Source organism: Asparagus officinalis, chromosome 1 (assembly GCF_001876935.1).
Source record: "Asparagus officinalis chromosome 1, Aspof.V1, whole genome shotgun sequence".
Lineage (NCBI taxonomy): Eukaryota > Viridiplantae > Streptophyta > Magnoliopsida > Asparagales > Asparagaceae > Asparagus > Asparagus officinalis.
The window spans coordinates 49,254,410-49,276,096 of NC_033794.1; the positions used below are offsets into that span (position 1 = coordinate 49,254,410).

At 40.0% G+C, this 21,687-nt stretch overlaps 2 protein-coding genes across 5 annotated transcripts in view; both read right to left on the bottom strand.

Moving 5' to 3' along the window:
* The window catches only part of LOC109823859 (tubby-like F-box protein 1), a 32,864-nt gene extending 16,618 nt beyond the window's left edge, over positions 1-16,246 (bottom strand). The window contains exons 1-4 of one of the 4 annotated variants that reach the window (XM_020390301.1): positions 16,029-16,246; positions 15,846-15,895; positions 15,619-15,686; positions 14,801-14,886 (exon numbers count right to left, since the gene is read on the bottom strand). In XM_020390301.1, the coding sequence (XP_020245890.1) occupies positions 14,801-14,806 (6 nt within the window). In that variant the 5' untranslated portion in view covers positions 14,807-14,886; positions 15,619-15,686; positions 15,846-15,895; positions 16,029-16,246. Of the gene's footprint in view, positions 1-14,800; positions 14,887-15,618; positions 15,687-15,845 lie in introns of all 4 variants that reach the window. The other 3 variants (XM_020390292.1, XM_020390308.1, XM_020390284.1) reach the window with 3 other exon arrangements.
* LOC109823887 lies at positions 8,158-10,619 on the bottom strand. Its single transcript, XM_020390319.1, has 6 exons — positions 10,094-10,619; positions 9,817-10,008; positions 9,652-9,711; positions 9,390-9,578; positions 8,995-9,233; positions 8,158-8,920 (listed from the first exon to the last, which is right to left on the bottom strand). Exons 1-5 carry the CDS (start codon positions 10,350-10,352, stop codon positions 9,163-9,165), a joined length of 771 nt encoding a protein of 256 aa, XP_020245908.1. The 5' UTR covers positions 10,353-10,619; the 3' UTR covers positions 8,158-8,920; positions 8,995-9,162.

A 21,687-nucleotide genomic window follows, 5' to 3' on the forward strand; every position in this document is an offset into this window, starting at 1 on the left:
GGCTCGGCCAAAGCCGAGCCACCTAAGAGTGGCTCGGCCAAGGTCGAGCCACCTAAAGGTGGCCCGTGCCTGGGCCGAGCTAACCCAGCCTGGCTCGCATCTGGTTTACCTCCGATAGTTTTTTATGTCTTCGATGGCCCCTGTTCCTATCCCGATCGATCCTGTACCTCCGGTAGAGCCACATGATAGTGTGAATTTGTTTGAATTCAAGATGAAGATCACAGATCTCCTTGGTCCTTTGCATGGGGATCAAGGCAAAACTCCGGTTAAAGAGTGCTTGGGTCCGATGAATGAACCTCGCGCAATTCGTCAGACTGGGGGTTGTGCGCGTCCTCCCAATAAGTCAAGAACCTCTCATACTGAGAAAGTACATATAACCGCTCGCCTCAGTTTATGAGTTGAAGTCCAAGAGCCCGTTGAGGCCCTACACTCATGAAGGCATGGTTTCAAACGAGTGACTCTTGAGAACGCTAACGAGGCGTTATGTCCCCAAAAGGAAGCGTGTTCATCAAAATATGACAACATTATACCTAAAAAGTCATGCCAGCACATGATAGGTTGCTCTGGTAATCATGCCGATGAGTTATACTATCGGGTTGGGGGTACGAACAAGACTCAAAAGAGAAGTACTCGAGAAACCGATTCTCATTGTCCGTATGCAAGGCTTATCAGGGTAGTATTATTAGAGTGTAGTTACCCCAAGACCGCTCTGCAGAGGGTCTTAGTATTTTAAAGGCTTTCCGCTGAAGCGTCAAAACCCAAATCAAGGTGCTTTTGTAGGAAAAGTTTGGCCGTTCAAGGTGATAAACTCCCAGAAGTCACCATCAACATGACCGACAAAGGGAAGTCAAGACGACGTTCCAGTTCCGACTATTTGTAGTTGATATCCCAACGCTTAACTTAGTTACGCTTTGGAACTATCAGACGTAGGGATTATCAGAGGATGCAGAGAGGGCTATCCTTAGATAATGAAACATCGGATGCTTGGTCCACAGTCACCTCAGACAACACAGTGTCTAGCACAGGACAAGTCCGGGAAATGTTCACTATCACTCCTGACCAGTTAGCTCAAATGCTCGAAAACGCTCTAACTAAGTAGAAGGAAGAGCTCAAAGCTAAAATGAAGATGGAAATAGACTTGAACATGCAACGCATGAGGGAATTACATGCCTAACAACTTAAGTCTTTGTCAAATCGGCAGGTTGAATCCAGTCGTCGCAACAATACTAATGAAGTAGGCAATGACTCGGAAGTGGATGAAAATATCAATGCTAATACTCCTCCCAACGACAATAACCTTAGGGGTGGTCCAGTGGAATCTCCTCAACCTTCTCAGCAACCCCTAAAGAAAAATCTGGGCGAAGACAAGAAGATGAAGGACCTTGAGAGCAAAATCAACGCTTTGATGTCTTCTTAAAAGGTGAAGAAGATCGGTATCCAATGTCCATATCCACAAGAGTGGGAATTGATTCCATATCAGGCGAAGTTCAACTTAATTAACTTCATGCCTTTTGATGGGAGAGGATCACTTACTCAGCATCTGATTTATTTTAAGTCCCACCTCGGCGTGATCTCTGGCAATGAACCTTTAATGGTCTGGTCATTTTGGAACCGCCTTCGAGTGGTACCTCCATCTCAAGCTGGAGAGCATCAACAGTTGGGACAATATGGAAATCATGTTCCTCACAAACTTCTTCAACAATGTCACTGAAGTGTTAATCAGGACACTATTTGATGAGAAGCAAAAGACGAAGAGTCGGTCGATAACTTTATCAAGCGCTTCCGGAATAAGACAATGAATTATCGAGATCCAATCACGGAGGAGTTTATTCTCTAAACGTGTCATAATAACCTTTCTTTGCATGTGCTGAAAGCCATGGGTATAGCACCATCCAAAACATGAAAATAATTAAAGGTGCACGGAGAGCAAGCCGAACGCTTCCTCAAAAGGAAGAAGGCTGAAAGAGGTTAACCGACGACTAGTGCTCCGAAGCAAAACTTTGTCCCTTATGGAAAAGGGAAGACGCTGGTGAATGCAATAGACACGAATCAGACATTCCAACTACAATCATAACAACAAGCGCTATAGAAGTCGGCCTCTCAATAGCAACAACGACCTCGAAGACAACAAAAGACTTCTGAACCAAAATTCCTAAAGGAATACTCCTTTAAGGAAGATGAAGTTCTTGCTATCTTCAAATACCTCTCGGATAACAACAAAATTAAATTGCCTCCAATCACTGACGAAGAGGAAGCCAAGAGGACAACGGATCCAAAATATTGTGCATTTCACAGGCAGGGTCCATCATCCCACTTAGATGTGCTACACCCTTAAGGACAAGATCTAAGTTTTAATTGACGTCAGTATCATCATTGTAAAGCAACCCAAGGAGAAGAAGGTGTGCGCAAATGTAATATTTATCAACTTTGGCTCTATTCCCGTGTCATGGTTCCAAGCAGAGCCTGTATCAAAGGTGGAAATAAAGACCATGAACGATGATCCCCATGGACAACGCCAAAAGGGGCTTGTGCATTTCAAAATTAAATTGCCTCCAATCACTGACGAAGAGGAAGCCAAGAGGACAACGGATCCAAAATATTGTGCATTTCACAGGCAGGTCCATCATCCCACTTAGATGTGCTACACCCTTAAGGACAAGATCTAAGTTTTAATTGACGTCAGTATCATCATTGTAAAGCAACCCAAGGAGAAGAAGGTGTGCGCAAATGTAATATTTATCAACTTTGGCTCTATTCCCGTGTCATGGTTCCAAGCAGAGCCTGTATCAAAGGTGGAAATAAAGACCATGAACAATGATCCCCATGGACAACGCCAAAAGGGGCTTGTGCAGTACACGGCCCCTAACGGTGAAATTCTTTAGGTCCATCCAGATTTGCTCAAAGATGAACAATGGACGGGGTCCTCGTCCAAGAAGAAGTCCAAGAGTAAAGACAAAACTTGCTGTCCTACTACTGCAATCCTTGAGAAAGACGATGAAGGCATCCCTACCTTATCACTTTCTGAAGATGAACATGAAGTCTTTGCTACCAGGAGCAGGAACGAATATCACTACAAATATCCCAAAGTCTCTGATCCAAATGCTAAAACGTTAGCGGAGCTGGGGGTGATTACAACACCCCCTACACCTGCTGGGAAGCCCCACCAACAAATAACTAACAAGCAAAAAGAGAAAGAGCCCCAGCGCTAAGAGGTTCAGAACCCAAAGCAGTCTCAATTCAATCGTCCGATTGGAAAAGATAAACTAGGAAATTCAAGCACACCATATTGCTTCAATATTATGACTCAACTAGCTAACATACCAGCGAAGATAACTTTATACGAGTTATTGTGTCTTTCCAAAGACACTAGGGAGGCCCTGCAAGAAGCCTTGGCTGATTTTGACGTGTTCCTCACTCAAATCAAGCCAATCCCCGAAGAGCCGGCTTTACTCACACAAAACGATGATGACGGTCACGAACAAGCTGTATATTATCTGAGTCAGACTTTAGTAGGCTGAATCTCGATATCCAATGATTGAGAAAGAGTATCTCTCTTTGGTGTTCACTATCCAAAAGATGTGGCACTACCCGGCCGGATAGACGATCTATGTCATTTCTAATGCCAACCCAGTCCGAGTATTCATGACGCAACCGGCTTTTATGAATTGGCGGCTAGCAAGATGGGCCCTGCTCTTGTCCCAATACGATTTGTACTTCAAACAATAGAAGTCAGTCAAAGGACAAGCGATTTGTGAACTTTTGGCAGCTAATCCTACAACGAATGCAACCGAATTGTACGAAGACTTGTCGAATGAAAGCCACGAAGTCAACACTATCTCTCATCAACAGGTGTGGTAATTATACTTCGATGGTGCTTCCCGAGCAACCAATGTGCAAGTGCTCTCGGATATTCTAAAATCTCCTCAGGAGTTGGAGTTATCTTAGTTTCCACAGAGAAACATATGATGCCTCGAGTCTACACTCACTAAACCATGTTCCAACAACGTAGCCGAATACAACACACTACTCATTGGGCTCAGTTTTGTCAAAGAGCTGGAGGTCAAGTACCTTGAAGCTTTTGGTGATTCTCAACTGATAGTCAACCAAATTCAAGGAGAGTACGAAGTTAGAAATCAAGACTTGATACCGTACCACAAGGTGGCCATCGAGATGGCAGGTTTATTCGAAGAATTCTTCATCGAATACATTTCACGTCTATAGAACACATATGCAAATGCACTAGCGGTATTAACGGTATCTCTGGCACAGCCTCCCGACACAAAACAATGGGTCACTGTGAGAACTCACCAAGTCTTCATACCAAACCTACGCCTTGGACATCAAGGAGGCGCACTCGGCCAGAATTGAACTCGAGCCTCGAGATTGGTGATTTTCCATTATCGACTTTGTCATGCATGGTATTTTACTGAAAGACATCAAGGAAAGAGACTTGGTTTGGCGAAGAGCACCGAGATTCTATTACAACATGGCAACCTAAACACTATATCATCACACATACGATGGTTTGCTACTCCGATGTCTTTCGACCAAAGAGGTGAAGGAGGATCTCAAAGAAGCGCATGATGGAACCTATGGTGCAAATCAGTCTGGTCCCAAACTCTGCGATCATCTCAGAAGAATAGGGTATTATTAGCCAATCATGATTAAGGATATAGTTGACTACGCCCGATGGTGCCACGCGTGTTAAATACACGCAAATTACATGTAGTAAACCCCGGAGCACTTGCACCCTTCGGCTACCTCATGGCCATTTGAGACATGGAAATGGACATCATTGGTCCTATTTTTCCATCGTCAGTCAAATGTGATCATTTCATTTTGGCAATCACCGATTATTTCTCAAAGTAGGCCGAAGTAGTTCCACTCAAAGAAGTGAAGACAAGTGACGTCATCATGTTCATCAAACATCACGTCATCTACCGATACAGTGCTCCAAGACGAATCGTACACGACAACAGCCCTCAGTTTGTCAGCAATGCCTTCATCAAATTTTATAAAAAATTCAAAATTCAAGATGTCTCGTAGACGACATACAATCCTACTGCAAACGGATTGGCTGAGGCATTCAACAAGACAATCATAAAGATTTTATCAAAACTCGTGAGGACCAACAAACGAGATTAGGATGATAAACTCGGTGAAGCTCTTTGGACATATCGCACCACAGTCTGCACGCCTACTGGAGCGACTCCGTACTCTCTAGTATATGGATGCAAGGATGTTCTTTCCTTAGAAATCCAAATTCCATCCCTTCGCATTGCTCTCGCAACAGGGATAACGACAGAAGAACAACATCAAAAATGTCTCAAAGAACTTTAGATGTTAGATGAAAAGCGCCTAGAAGCTTAGCAAATCGAGTTTTACCAGGCCAGAATCTCCCAGGCTTTTGATAAAAAAGTCCAACAATGAAGCTTAAAGGAAGGAGACTTGGTTCTCACCATCCGGCGACCAATGATACTCAATTCTAAGAAGAAATATAAATTCCAACCCAAATGGGAAGGACCATTTATGATAGAGACAGTCTACTCAACCAGTGTGTATCGCCTAATCATCTAAGACGGTGACAAGCTCATGTTACTAATAAATAGAAAGTTATTGAATAAGTACTATCCTTAGTACACTCATGATAACCTATTTAACGGGAAGTTCCTAGAGAATGCTATGCACGGCATTCTTAAGGATAACCTGAGATCAGCTAATTATTCAATATGAAGACCAGTCATCTAAATAATTCATTCTTAATCATAGATAAGAAGTGATTAAGAACCTCCCACGATGGCTATTTAATCATTTCCAAAATGAATAAAACCCTTCCACTGTGACTTTCCGAGCACTCTTTCGTAGAGATGAGATTTAATGGTCTCATTCGGTCAACCTTCTCTCACAAAGCTCCTATGATGTGTTTGCGGTGAAAGTTGCTATTTTCATTATTATCGAATCTATTACAACTTTAGTCGTTATAATAAACTCGAATGAAATAAAAAGTTGATCTTTTTATAAGATCTCCTTACACAATGAAAATAAAAAAAGTTTACAACTTTATCAAACAAACGCAGAGATCGTTCATCGGTCTTCTGCTTGCGTGGGATCTTTGCCTGTGCCGGGGTTTATCCGTGGACCACCGTCGATCAGATCTGATTGCTAAAAAATTGGGCAGAGCTTCGTCTATCCGCGAAGGGATCGAGAAATCGTAGCTCTTATCTCGGCGAAGCAAGATAATCACTCTTCTTAAGATTACCACAACGGGATAATCTTAAGGAACGGATCCGAGAAACTGTAGATCTGACGAATCTCTCTCTCTCTTGCGTTGAAGAACTGGATCTGATCTCTCCTCCTCCTCTCTAAAATCCGTGCACCTTCAGTCTTCAATCCGGCAGGGCTTCGCCTAATCTCCAAAATTCCAGATCCCCAAAAAATAAGGCCTAAGGCTTGTATTTATAGGCTTGAGGGGATAACGGAACGGTTAAAAACACTTAAAGGCCCAAATCTGCGTTGGAAACACCCCAGGGTGTCTCCATTTGATCGGAGACACCCTAGGGTGTCTCCCATTGATCTGTGACACCCTAGGGTGTCTCGGTTTGGGCCGAGACACTCCATATGGTGTATTTATCTGTTTCTGCCGTAATTCCTTCGTCCGAACTCGGATTTGAGTGATTCGAAGTATGTTGGAAAGCCGACAAGGAGTTCTATCAGCTCCGATGGTTGGATCATCTATAGAATGAATGAGACACGAAGGGCATTGTTCCTTTTGTAAACATCGCGGGGCTCCCGATTAGCCCGTACCTTCGTTAGTTCACGTAGTTCGTCGATTTACTTCAAGCGTTCATCGACATCAATCGAACTCCTGTGAACCGGATAGTGACGTTCATCGTCGTTCCTTAACACTGAGCCGTTCGTGGAGACCTATAGGCAATTTTCGATGCCTACATGATGTAACTGTGGGGTGCCTGACAATTCACGATCCTCCATCACAAAATCCCTCATTGATCAAATTAATTGACAGTGGGTCCACCAAAAATTCTTTCGACTGAGTCCATCCAGAATCCCACTATGTTTGTGAACTTAACACTCCTAATGTTAAAGTCCCAACACAGTACTCAAAAGTTCAAGTTGTTACTCCATGGAAATTAATAAACCCCTTTCATGTTAAGTCCTATCACATGAAAACCCCCACTGAGTAATTTGTACAAGTCAACATTCTCACTGTTATTTGTACCCCACTCCCACTGCTCGCTTGGTCAAACCTTCATATAGTTAGGACCATAGACAAAATCTCCTTTTGATTTCTTCAATGAACGAGAGGTCCACTTTCAAATCAGACTTCCCTTTCAATAAACAAAAGGCCTCCATCCAAGTTGAACGATCAAACCTATAAAAGTTAGGGTCGTTTCAATAACCCTCACATGGTCAAACCATCAAATGGTTAGTACCATAATCAGAATTCATTTTCGATAAACGAAAGGCTTCCACTTTTTCCCCTTCGGTCAAACCTATAGAAGTTAGGACTGAAGTTAGAATTCCATCTCGATAAATGAGAATTTTTTTTTCAGATCAGGTAACCAATCCTATAAAAGTTAGGGTTATCTAGATTTTTTCAATTCTCGGAGTGAAGATTCCACTCTTATTTTCACCTTCTAGATTCTCGAAGTGGAGATTCCACTTTGAGTTTCTTTTGCAGCAGGTGATAGAATATAATTTTTTTCTCTCCGGTATCGGGTTCGTCTTTTCCTCAAGAGAAGACACAATCTTTTAACAACACTAAAATTCATGACATACACGCATGAGAGACTTTATCTTGACCCTTAAATAGAGATAAATCTGTATCTAACACATGTTGTCGGGTAGTCTATTTCCGCGACAAATGACAAAGTCTACGTATTCGATATCATAGCACCAAGTCTAAGAGAGTTCATTCTTTTAGCGCAATGTTATATGTGAAACAGACTTAGATAATTCACATACTAGCCCAATTCAAATGATAATTGGTGAAGGTACATCAAATCCGTTAATGGCTGAGGATTTGCAAAAAATCCTACGAGTATTATGATTAATTATTCCAAGCAGAATGAGAAATCATAATAAAAATATAATGAGCTGAAAAATATCTTCTATTAATAAAAAATGGAGTCTGTAGATACAACAATTGCAGCCATTCTACACGAAGCTTATGGCTAAGGACTTGTTGCTCTAATTTAGATAACTCCTCTACATAAGCTCGCTCAAGCTCATTCTGCAATTCAACCTTGAAGGATTCCTTAGTGTCGACTAGTGTTTTCTTGGCCTCTTCATCCATCTTGGCTAGTTTCTATTCCGAGAGTTCCAACTTTTTGGATATCACGACTCGAGCATGCTCATCATCAGCCCTTGCTAATTCCAAGATGGTTTGAGCCTCCTCCTCTACGTGAAGCTCCTGTTTAAGCCACGCTATCTTGGCATCACTTAATGTAAGAGAGGAATCAAGATCGCATAGAGCCACCAACTTCTCAGTAAGGGCTGTCCTCATCCGATCTACCCGACCTCGTTGTGTTTGAACCTCGAGCCCAGTAGATACTCGGGTATCGTGCCACATTTGTAATCGAGATTCCATCTCAGCAGCTATGTAAGCAAGAGCACCTACAGTTTGAAACTCCTTTAGATTTTGAAATTCACATTCCAGACGGTCCAAGTCATCAGCAATAGCCTTCGCCAGATTTGGGGAGCTTGCATTCTTTATCGAGACCATTTTTAGCTTGAGAAATGACCTGAATTGATTGAAAGAAAGCCTCTTTTGGAGAAGTTTGTCGATCATCGTGCTCACAAAAAGAGAAGAAGTGGCTGACTTCCATGCAAAGAATGGTTTGATCTGAGTCATCATCCGACAGCAGTGCCTTAATGAGATCATGAAGCTGGGATGAGAGCCCTATGAGAAAGAGAAGAGGTAAGTTTTTTGAAATAAAAAAATATCTCTAAGTCAAATAACACAGTAGAACTTACCAATGCCGGCAAAGCTTTCCTCAGTCGAATGCCCCACACTTGGTTCCGTATGTCCAACCTCATGAACCGGTGGAATTACTACAGGGGTAACAACCGTTGATGCACCAACTTCTTCAGTTGGTCTCACGGCTTGTTCAGTAAGACTGGCACCCACAGTTATGACAGTTGCTATAGTCGTTGGTCTTTAGGGATGACGAGCAGAGTTTGAGGAACTAATGACCGAGTCTCGATAATAGTCCCTGCCAACAGCAAGAAATTGAGACCCTCAGGTTCATCAGACTTTTTGATAAGAGTAGTTGCATCAGTCTTAATGACTGGTCCTACGGTTGGAACTCCTCTATGGTTAAGTGAAAACCGGCAAATAAATGAATGCAACACAAGGATAAAACTCATACCTACAGGTGAACCATCTACAATAGTTGGTTCAACAGCCTCGCGATGAACTTGTTTTGATAACATATCATCGAACAGCCCGTCATTAGAACCTAAAGAGGCTGGTGTCAGGTCAAATGAGGGTGCATCCGACTCTCTGAGAGCCGCATCACAAAAAGATTCTTCTTCATTTGAACCCTCCATCAAAATACCTGCAGAAAGCCTAAGTGTTAAAACAGAAGGAAGAAAAGTCAAAAATTTACGACGAGTGGAAATCAAACTCACCTCCAGAAGCTGCACCAGATTTCGCAGCCCCAGCACTCATGCCCACGCCTTGCAATTTTTCTAAAAGAGCAAGAAGCATAGAAACAATTAGCGGAGGCACGAATTCTGAATCATTCAACTCCCGTAGTGACCACCTGAATAGTGTATCATCGTGTATAAATGTACCTGAGCTTGGAATCCTTGTGATTGTATCAGGTCTAGCACCGGCACCTTTGCTAATACCAACAGCTGCACCCGTTTTTATGCTTGCAGGCTCCTTGGTCGTGTCCTCATGCATTTGTTCTGAGGATCCAGGTTCCTCAAAAAAGGCAAGACCGGGAGAGGGAGGATTGTACGACATTTCACTTCCCTCGTGATCTTCAAAGAAACACTGATTTTTTTAGTCTAAACAAAAAATTAAAGAATGGGAGAATTGTAAGACTACGCAAAGTTGAGAGGTTACCTCCTCTCCCGAGAGGTACGTCACTAACTGGTTTTGACCCAAAAGCGTGCGGATTGACATATGACTTGTGTGCTACCTTCTTCCACTTCACAGATTGAACCTCTTTAGAAGCGTCAGATCTCTCGTTCCTGAGCTTGGTCCGCGACTCGACCCATGCAGTAGCCTGAGCTACATTTCGTGATCTTGTGTGGTGTATAAGGGAAGACCATTCTTCTTCTTCTTCCTTCTCAGAAGCCACATCTAGAAGTTCAACAGTCATCCTGTTAGGATAGGTTGATAAAACTTGTAATCTCGGCTTCTTTAGAGCTGGTGGAGACTTAGGCAAGTTGGATCGGTAAATCCTATCAGCAATCGCTAGACTTAATATTTCGTTGAGAAAGGAGTCTGATAGACATGTTCCAAGCTCCTCTTCGTCGCTGCCAGCTCTTGTGCCTTCACCACTGACGATATTTACTTCAGAGGTCTCTTCCTCAAAAGAAAAGATGTCTTCCTCTTTTTTTCCCTTACCGGAAGGACCGGCGGGCTATTTTCCTCGTCTCTTTTGATATTTGGCCTCTTAAACTATCCGGGCGGCAATCCTCGGCCGCCAACTCCGCAATCGGCCTTACTGGGATGGGTTCATTAGCTGCTAGTAGCCACCTATAGCATAAGAACATAAGCTCCAACTGGTGTTCAGCACCTGGAAGACTGAACCTAGCACCGGTACAACCCGTTATGCTTCATAGCCATGCCCAAGCGCCATCTACTAGTCCGCCACGGGTCTGAAGTCATCGATTCGGGTTCCTAATATATAGTTGATTATATTCGAGCTGATGAGCGAACCGAAAAGGAAAATATGACTCTATGTAGCAGTGATTCCTCACCCGGAAGATCAGACAACTCGGTCTAATGTTTATTAACCAATCGAAGCAGCTGACGTCAAGGCAGGTCTGATTCGTCCTCGGCCTTTCCTCACCAGCCAACGAATCCTCGTATTGACCCAAAAATCGTGAGAAGCATGTGGTGAAAACCCAACACTTGTGATTCTGTAATTGCTTCTTTATTTTTGAGAACCCCGGTCCTTTCCACCTACAATTTTCTAGCAATTACAGTAGGGGAATGGATTGATCTGTAGTGCTCGGTGCTAACATCATATCAGAGTGATGGAGGACGAACCATGCTATCAGATAAGTATAGGGGAGCTCCACCTTAGCGAGAGGAATCTGAGTTGACGGCTTGCCTTCTCCCTGTGTGAAAGCACTGACTGTTTGTCGGAGTCCATGATGAATGTCGGCAATCATCACCAGAAGAAGGGAAAGACTTTTTCGGTGGGCAAGATGAACCACTAGATAAAGCACTTCTATGGGTAGAGCATCAGTAGACTGATATGACACCACACATTTCTTTAATCAGATCGTGAAATAACCGGCTAAGAGAGTCATTGGCTGAATTGGCTTCACCGCCTACCATAGAAATCTTTTGAAATTAGTTCTCACAGAAAAATTACTCTCAGTTCCAACATTGGTATAAGAATGGGCACCGGATTTCTTGATTAACTCATTGACCTCTGAGGGAGTTAGCGGTGGTAACTAACAGATCGCCTCGCCAGAGTTCCTGTCCAAATGTTTGAGTAAGTAATCCACGAATGACTTTAAACTTATTTGCGGTCGCGTCTTCCTTGCTAGTGGTTCAACGTCTGCCAGAGCTATCTGATAGTGACAAGTGAGATCCCACAAAGTGTTATTGATGCGGCATAATTACGTACCAAAATAACAAGTGCACAATTGATTAAGTTATAGTATAAAAAGTTATCGATCCTACGAGGAAGGTGTATTGTAGGAGAAAATTAGAATCGATTCTTATGTTGTGTGCGTGACAAAATAGGATTAAAGAATAAGTATGATTATGAAGAGAGATATGATGAGTGATTGTTTTGAATATGTGCAAGTAACAATAAATTGAATTTTAAAGGAGAGAAGAAAGAATCAAAGAATAAAATAAAAAGCAAGAATAAAAAGAGAAAAATCAAGAAAACAAAAGATGGAGGATTCAATTAAAGATATGAGAAATCTAGAATTGAATCCACTAGCTAACTCAAATATAAAATACAAACTATTCTCTTTTTATCATATTTCAACTTAGATTTATTAAGCATAGACTATCAAACCATTTAAAGAAAGTATAACCTATCAAATTATCATCTAAGTTAAAATTACTATTCATGATAAGAATAACAACAAGATAGTAATCCTAGAATTCATAAATATAATCTATCAAACCATTTAAGATAAGCATAGATTATCAAATTCTTCTTCTACCAATTAGTTCTCTAGTTGATTATCCTAAACATGAATATTTTAAGTGTAAGAGAATAATTCATACAATATAAAGAAAATTAGACTAGTTTCATACAATTCTAAGATTCCTACAAGAGTTAATTTCACATCTTAAGAAATAAAAGCAAGAAAAAAATCAACTAATTATAAAAATAAAAAGAAAAGAAAAATCTAAACTATGAACAAGAAATAAATCTAACTATAAAAAATTAAAATCTAAACTACAAAATAAATATAAAAATTAAATACAAAAACATAAATCTATTCTAAAAATTAAAGTGCAAAAAAAGAAATAAAAAGATAAAAAAATAAATCTACACTACAAACATGAATATAAATCTAACTAATAAGCAATAATAAAGAAATTACTAAAAAAATAAAAGAGAAAAATAAAAGAGAAAAATAAAAGAAAAGCAAACCTTCAAACTTTTCTTTATCTCCATCATCATCATCTAACAAATAGAAGAAGATTTAAAGTGGAGAAAAAATTATTATTATTAATTGTAACAAAAGTTACAAATTTGGAAGGCCTTCTCAATTAAGAGTAGCCCTCTTCTCCAAATGAAGTTATAAAATTTTTCACACCTCTAACCCCTCACTCTCTACCCCTATTTATAGTAAACATCAATGAATGTGAGCTATTGGATCAATACTTATCCAAAACAAGCAAATTTCAGCCCTAGAACGTGCTACAGTCCCGCAGGTATCGATACCAGCATCGATGCTGGTATCGATATCCAGTCTCTTCCTTTTGCCATCCGCATATTTCCTCTTGTATTGGCTTTGGGCTTTTGGGCTTCATACTTGTTTTCTTCATTAAATCAATGGGCTTTTGGATAAATTGGCAATTTGATTTTTCAATGGGCTTCTTGATTTCTCTTTTGCTTCATTTCTTCATTAAATCAAGGGCCTTTGTTGAGAGATGAGATTTTTGGATTTATTCTTCATTAACCTGCATTTAAAGATAAAAGCAATTATTAGTGTCATATTTATTCATATAAAATAGATAATAAGGGTATAAAATTATAATAAAATGTGATTATTAGTTATAGAGACCGGACATGCATAGCTTTAGCTGATACAACTCCCGATTGGAAGGAAAATACTCCTGGTATGGTATGTTCCCTATCAGCAGATCAGAAACTTTATGCATCTCATTCAGAGCTAACCCTAGTTCTTCGTGCTTCGTCGAAAAGGTGTTTGTATCTAGAGCATAGAGCTCTAACAATGCAAGGAAATGAGGGATGTTGATTGGCAACCCATACATGGTAGCGCAAACAACTGCATACAAACCGCTGGCCTTCAGCTCCTCACTTTATCAGTTGAGAATGTAGCTAGTCATACGATCCCACCAAAGCTTGTCTGAAGAATGAACCCAACCGTAACACCTGTGACCCGTCGCAAGCATTTCTCATCCCAATCTTGCGAGACGATTCTTTAAAGTATTGGCGACTATAAATAATTCACCTAGCGGCGAGTCATTTAGTCCCAACACACTTGGATGCAATCCGATGATGCGGTTTCTGTCACTTGAGCCCAAAATAGTCTGTTGGGTGACGTATCCACAATGGATGTGGTTGTGTTCCTCTGTAAAACTCCACGACATCTTCTGTGTCACAACTTGACACCGTAACTCAGTCAACAAATGCTGGCGAAGAATTAGGGGAAGATATAGGAAGCCTCCATCATCTTTATGCAGCCATTGCTCGGCTTCGAGAGATACAATGGCTGGGTATTCAATGGAGTCGCTGAACAAATAATTTGGTTTCCTTAAAGGATGGGTAGAGCTAGGATCTTTGACAAGGGTTGCTTCGGTGATCAATTGTTGTAGGGTACGACAATCTCCCTTCCACACTAGCTGAGAAAGTTCTTTAGGCCCATCCGGAGCAAATTGGGAAATAGCCGAGATGAGCATAGCGTCATCAGTAGAAGCATAAGCCTCACTATGACGACCATCCAGTGCATGGGCAGAGAACGCCTCTGGAGGGAATTTGATTAAAACAAGTAATGCATATTTATTAAACATAGTTACAAGAATGTCCTTTGTAAGGCAATACATGCGTTAAACTCATTTCACGAATCCATGAGATAGAGTCACTACCCTGTAATTGGCGAGAAGATTTTAATTGTATTATGCATACGGAAGACAATGCACATTGTCGCGCAATTAACCCGACAATATACCCCGTCTTATGTGACGCGATACAATATGAAATCACCCATTATTGTCTTAAGATGCATTTTGACCAAGCAAAGCACTTCTTATAAGCGTTAACCCTAACGAAGGAGAATGTTAGCTCTTTCTAATTGCCTCACGAAGGAGAACAAAGTGAGGATACAATATACAACATATCAATACTTAAATTCACGAGTAAAAGTGGTAAAAGCTTACCGGCATATGATGAAGATTCTCTCTCAGGTGGCTGAGTGGCTAATCAACCCCTCGGAATGCGCAATCTCTTTGGAGACATAGTTAATCTACAATGAAAGACAATGGTTCAGTTATATCAGGAATAAGATATATGAATCCAATATTAAAAGGCAAATTGTGAAATTTAACTAAAATTCTATAAAAATAGGATTTTCCGGTTAAAAACCCAATTAAAACCATGGATATCAATATTAGGACCCGGAGTTCAATCAATACACAAAATTGAGATAATAGCTCTGGGCTAAGTCCAAATCAAGCAAGAAAGTATAACATACACACATAGTCAAGCTTTATGCACGACTGAAGATTCAAGCCAAAATTAAGCTAAGGACTTCGGCCGTATTTACGTACAAGTTAACAGGTCAACTTCCAAACCAAGTTCAAACAATCTAAGGGTTTCGGCTTGATTGAAATTCAAAGCAATCAAACCAAAAGCTCGAGGGCTATGTACGGGATCATGGGCAAAAGTCGAGGACCTTAACAGTGTCCACAACCAAGGATTAAAACTTTGACCCTTTCTCCTCACGAGTTCAAAATCCTCAACATCAAGTCACATGTTTGGTCCTTGCTTCGAGTCATCCCTAAGGTCGAAGTGCAAACAACTAACAAAACAAAAAATGCTTCAGTCATGAATTCAGTTCACAAATCAAATTCATGCAAACTTGAGTTTCGGCCATATTTACATGGAAGTTCAATTCATCCCAAAATCAAGTTCAAGAAATACCCTGAATCCAAAATCACCCATTAATGTAATTGGAGGATTTCGAGTGTGAATCTACCTGTGAATTAGTGGGGAAGTCACAAAGAAGAGATTCACTGTATAAAAGCACAAAAGAACCCCGGGTTCCTGTCAGCAAAGAAGAGAAGGAGGATGAAGATTAAATCATACAAAGAAAATCAAGAGGAATAAATCAAAACCAAGGTTCAGTTTCCCCTAAAACTAAAAATTAAGCCTCAAAACTCAAGAAATCAACCCTCAATTCAAGATTTCATATGAAGATCTTACCTAGAATCAACCAAGAATTGAATGTGAACGAACTCAGTGAAAAGAAATAGCTGCAACAAGATCGAACTAGAAATCTTGACAAAAAAATCATCATCAACCAAACTAGGGTTTTGATTCTCCCTCAAAACCGACACACAAGGGTTAATTGCAGTCTGAATTGGAGCAATGGAGAGAGAGACTTACTAGAGACTTCGAGAGAACAATGCTCAATAAGGAAGAATCAATCACGAAGACTTCTCCTAAATGAGGATTTGAGAATTACCGAAACCCTAGCCCTCAATTAGTGAACTCGGTTGGATTTGAGGAGAGCTGAAAGAGGGGAGGAAAGTGAGAAGATCAGGAATTCTATAAGAAGGAATTCTAAACTTGGGCAGAAGAAGAACTCTGATGAGATGAAGAAAAATTGGAGAAGATGGAGTTTTTAAACTCCCAAGAACTCGACCTCAGCCAGCCTTAGCTGGCTCGCATGCTTGCGAGGCCATAATTAACTGGCATCAGAAACTTGCGAAGCCACACTAAGGCTGGCTCGCACACGTGCAAAGGCCTACACTAAGCTAGGCTCGCACACGTGCAAGCCACATGGAGCTGACTTGCACGTGTGTGGGTCTTAGAGGTGTTTTCGCATGCATTTTTGCCCATTTTCGTGCATTTTCAGCATATATTCGAGGTGTGTATTCACACTCCAATGAGTATATGAGTCTAAACTTTATCTCCTTGAACCTCCGATGGATATATAAGGTTAAACTAATTCCTAAAATTCACAGGAGTATATGAGTATAAATTAGTTCTCCCCGCTCCAACGTCTTAAGAGCTTAAACTATGTAGCCTCCAGTTAACGTATGAGTATAAACTGTGTTGATGCTCATCAACGCGCGACGATGAGAGTCGATGTCGGTCAACACGTCACGATGAAGGTTTAACGCCGGTCAACTTGTTATGAAAAAAGTTGATGCTGGTCAATGCATTGCGACAAAAGTTGATGATGGTCGACGTGTGATGATGAGAGTCGATGTCGATCGACGCGTGATGATGGGAGTCAATGTCAGTCAACGCGTGATGATGAACTCAAATGCCGGTCAACGCATGATGATGAGAGTCGACACCAGTCGACACGTGATGATGAAAGTCAACGTTGGTCAACGTGAATCAAACGTCGTTCAAAGGCAAATCGATGCCAATGTCGACGCTAGTCAACACGTTGATAATTTTGCCAAAACAAAGCTTAGGATCATTCTCATTTTTGAATTAACCCCGAGGAGCTCAACTACAATTTAGATATAAACTCTCGACAAAGATGATTAATTCAACGTCGATTCAACGACACAAGCTAATTCAGATATCAATACGCCAGTCTCAAATTAAGATTTCAACACGGTCAGACGATAAACACAGCACCAAAAGAATTTCAACTATTCGACAAAATACTAAATAGACTGAAAGCTAAAGAAGTCAATGAATTAAAGGTTGGGCGTATCATATCCAAAGTATTCTAGGCTCCTCTATAAAAAAAATAAGACTAAAACACTTTGGAGGAGGTATCTGTAGGCGTCAAAAATTACCTATAGGTCCCCGAACACAGCTCGAGATGTTGAGCCATCGAGCGAGAACCGTCAGATGACGTGACGACGAGGCGTCGAAAGCAAAACGATGAACTGTTGATGATGTAGTAACAAGATATCAGAATGGCAAAGCAAGTGGCCTACACACTCGTTAGCCACGTCCAAGTTAACGAAATGCATGAAGCAAATCAGTGAAGTGTACAAGTCAGCGAAATAACGAAATGCGCATAACGACGAAACAAGTCTAACCCGGAAGTCCGCAAAAACCACACCGGTAGCCGAGTGGTGTCAAAATGACTCCACCAAGGCCAGGTGGCTTGGCCAAGGCTGAGCCACCTTCAAGTGGCTCGCCATGGGTAGCTCGCATAGTTCCGAGCCACCGTAGGGTGGCTCGCGCCCAAAAATGTCGAAAACATGTTTTTGATGGTTTTCTTGGGATTCTTTCATTCTAGAGTCTCCCAAACTATTTTGAAGCTATCCCTAAACATGGTTAAGTAGTTATTAACTAATGATAAGGTCAAATCATTAATTCTTGTCTGAAAACGCTGTATTCAAAGCCTATAAATACAAGCCTAGGGTCCTATATGCAGGAGATCTGAAATTTAGGCGATGTGTTGTCCCTGTGAAGAGTGAATCATGAATTTCAGAGAGGCTAGCAGATCCTGACGAAGTTCTTCAACATAAAGAGGGAGAGTTTGAGAGATCAGAGGCTCATTCCTCTTTCCTCCGGATTAAACTTGGTTTTAATCTCGAGAAGAGTCGTAATCTCACTTGGTTGAGATTATCACTTCTGCGATTGTTTCCTTTGTGAAGCAAGAGCATTGAATTTTCATTCTGTTAACTAGATCTGATTTATGACGGTCCATAGACTAACGGGTTCCCGACACAGGAAAAGATCTCACGCAAGCAGCGGGTGATAAACGTCCTCTGCGTGTGTTTGAAGAGAGTTGTAATTCTTATTTTATTTGTGTAAGTGAGTAGTCTTATAAAAAGACTAACTCTTTTGGATTCATTGTAATCGATAAACGTGTAATGGATTCGACAAATAAATCAACTTTCGATGCAAACAAAAAGTATAATTTTATAATTGACAGTTTTATTCCTCTTTATAATAAAAAGAAAGAAATTAACGTATGCATGCTCTGCATAATTTTATATAATATAATAAAAAGCAAGAACAAGAATACCGATTTCAAACAAAACTCTGCATTATAATGTGCTTCCCAAGTTACCTCTCCTCCATGTTCTAGTACAGTGTCTTCAACAACATTATCTAGCATTTCAATAGAGCGACAAAAGCCAAAGATGCATAGTCTTCTTCTAGTGTCAACTCCCTACACTAAAAATAACAATAAAAATTGTTAGCCAAATGACATATTGCAAAGTAAACAGAAAAATAAGTAAATACAGGGGGCACTGCTTACATTTGCTCAATATTAAATAGGGCACCAAGACAAAGACCTTGATTAGGATTCATGTAATCACTCTCGTGAAAACGCTAAAGTTTATGCGACGACTTTGATTTCCCTTTCCCCTTCCACACGAGCATTATAAGAGTAGATATCTCCAACATAAAATGAACATATGAAAGAAAAAGAAATATAAATTCTAAATAAATGACGCCAAAAGGGAGAAATTGGAAGAATTTTCTGAACTAATATGTTAGTCAATCTAACTATTTAACTGCATCATAAAACCTTTTTACATTATTAAATTCATTTGTTTAAGAAAACAAATAAATTAAATGAGGGAAGATGCCTCTTACAAAATGCCACCTTTTATTTATATGAACCTGTGTGTACAAGCTTCCCTTTCTACAAGGATTCATTACCATTTCTTTTTAAATATAAAATATCAGCAAAAAGATTCCAAAAGAGATCTAACAGTAACACTTGAGTTGAATAAATTTTAAAATATTGATAGAAAATTTTAGCATGTCAAAATAATTCTATTGGGAAAAAATTTACCACGAACAACATTAAAGTTCTGAATTTCTGAATAAACACCTAATAAGTTCTCAAGAATTTGAAGGGCTTCAAGCGATTAACAATCAATGGTGCATTTCAACAGAGGCTAGAGTGAAATTCAGAATATCTTTTAAATGAATCAACATCTCCAATTACTTTTCTAAATTCATCATTTTTTATGGCTCCTTCATGCTTGTTGGCATTGTAGGCCCATACATGAACATCAAATTAGCGATAGTTTGGAGATGATAATCTTAAATATGTGTTGTACCAGTTAATAACATTAGCCTTTTGAATTGTTCTTATCTCATCTACTTCTAATTTTGAACCTTAACCAGTGATGCAATGTAGTACATTAGGAATTTAGTTTTCCCACTACTTTCGTTAGGTAATAGTTGTATTTTATCATACCTTTTTTGCATGCTTGAGGTCTATGAGGTTTTATCAGATCTAAATAGGATTCGAAGAACTTTAGAAAAGGGCTATTAATATTATTCTATAGGCACATACATGAAGTTTAAGGTGAATAGTATGCTTATTGAATCATTATCATACTTAGTTGTTGTCGACTAGTATTGCATGGTAGTTGTAGTATTATGGCCATCTTTTATTTGGTATCTGCTAAACATGTGATACTAACATTCTACAGGTATAACATTCTACTATATTGCATGCCAAATAACTATAGTATGTTGTCAAAGCTATGGGGTTTGAATCATGTACTTACAACAAAAGAAGGAAAAAAATTATACATCTAGCTAAACTTTGACATTTTTAGGGACTGTCATTTTATCATTATTTAAATATTTACATGAAGAAGAAAAAGACAAAATAATGTCAGTGTTCCAAGTCTGTATTATAAAACTATCATAACATGTGAAACAATAGTCCCCTACGACTTTACCCATAGCATGTAGAAGTTAAAGTTGGCTATTTTGAGGCTGCTAACCTACTAAACACATAATATTCAATCCAAATTGTTCACTATTCGTATTTAAGTGCAAATTTTTAAAAATTTAGGAGATCAGTGATTGTCTGCATGGATGCTTGCTTGGACCCATTGATGTGTGGAATGCACCTATGTTGGAGGTTTTGAAGGAAAGATGAGATAGATTGATTTGTGCAAGAGTGTATTCTTTGCTTTGTGGAGTGTGAATAATTTATAGTAATGGTTCTCTAATCCCATTCAATTGACAAAGAAGATTTGTGTAAGTTCATAGTCAATATAAAGAGATTTGTGTAAGTTCATAGTCAATTTCTACCAAAATCAGATATGAGGATAGGTGAGAAACATTTAAGAGAAAAAACGAGTCCCACTGATAATATTTGAAATATATGGACCATTTTATACATAAGAGCTATTTAAATAAAACAAAATTCCTTGAATTAGAGTTCAATGTGTTTGATATTGTTTTCGTCGAAAGTTACCTTAGTCATTGATTTCATTAAACTTTAAGCGTTACAAATGAATTCAAACAACAAAAGAACAAAAGATTACAACTTTCTTGAAAATAAACACAAGATCCGTTCGTCGTCTCTTGCTTGCGTGGATCTTTAGCCTGTGACGGGGATGTCGATATTCGTGGACTACCTGGCAATCAGATCAGGTCCAGAGCTTCGCCAATCCGTGAGGAGATCTAGAAACAGAAGCGCCTATCTCGACAAAAGCGAGATAATTGCTCTTCTTAGAATTATCACAACGGGATAATACTAAGGATTGGATGCGGGTGATGTAGATCTGACGACTTTCGATCTCTTGTGTTGAAGAACTCGATCACTCTTCAGTTCGGCAGGGCTTCGCCAATTCTCCAAAATTCCAGATCTGAAAAAATAGGGCCTGAGGCTTGTATTTATAGGCCCGGGGGAGTTTGGAGCGGTTAAAACCACCTAAAGTCCCAAATCTACGTTGGAGACACCCCAATGTGTCTCCATTTGATCCGAGACACCCTAGGGTGTCTCGGCTTTGGCCGAGACACCTTAGGGTGTCTCGTTGGTCCGAGACACTCCGTTATGGTGTATATGTCCGCTTCCGCTGTAAATTCTTCGTCCGAACTCGGATTTGAGTGATTCGACATGCGTTGGAAAGCCGACAAGGAGTTCTATCAGCTCCGATGGTTAGATCATCTGTAGAGTGAATGAGACATGAAGGGCATCGTTCCTTTTGTAAACATCGCGGGGCTCCTGATTAGCCCGTACCTCCGTTATTCCGAAATTTTGTTAGTTCACGTAGTTCGTCGATTCACTTTAATCGTTCACCGACATTAATCGAACTCCTGTGAACCGGATAGTAACGTTTATCATCGTTCCTTAACACTG

What these genes read in the sequence shown, in the direction of transcription:
- LOC109823887 (XM_020390319.1), bottom strand. Translation starts at nt 10,352, where the DNA reads ATGACTGTTGAACTTCTAGATGTGGCTTCTGAGAAGGAAGAAGAAGAA. An exon ending in CGTACCTCTCGGGAGAGGAG is followed by an intron (nt 10,009 to 10,093) that starts GTAACCTCTCAA and finishes GTTTCTTTGAAG; the next exon opens with ATCACGAGGGAAGTGAAATG. An exon ending in CACAAGGATTCCAAGCTCAG is followed by an intron (nt 9,712 to 9,816) that starts GTACATTTATAC and finishes TTGCTCTTTTAG; the next exon opens with AAAAATTGCAAGGCGTGGGC.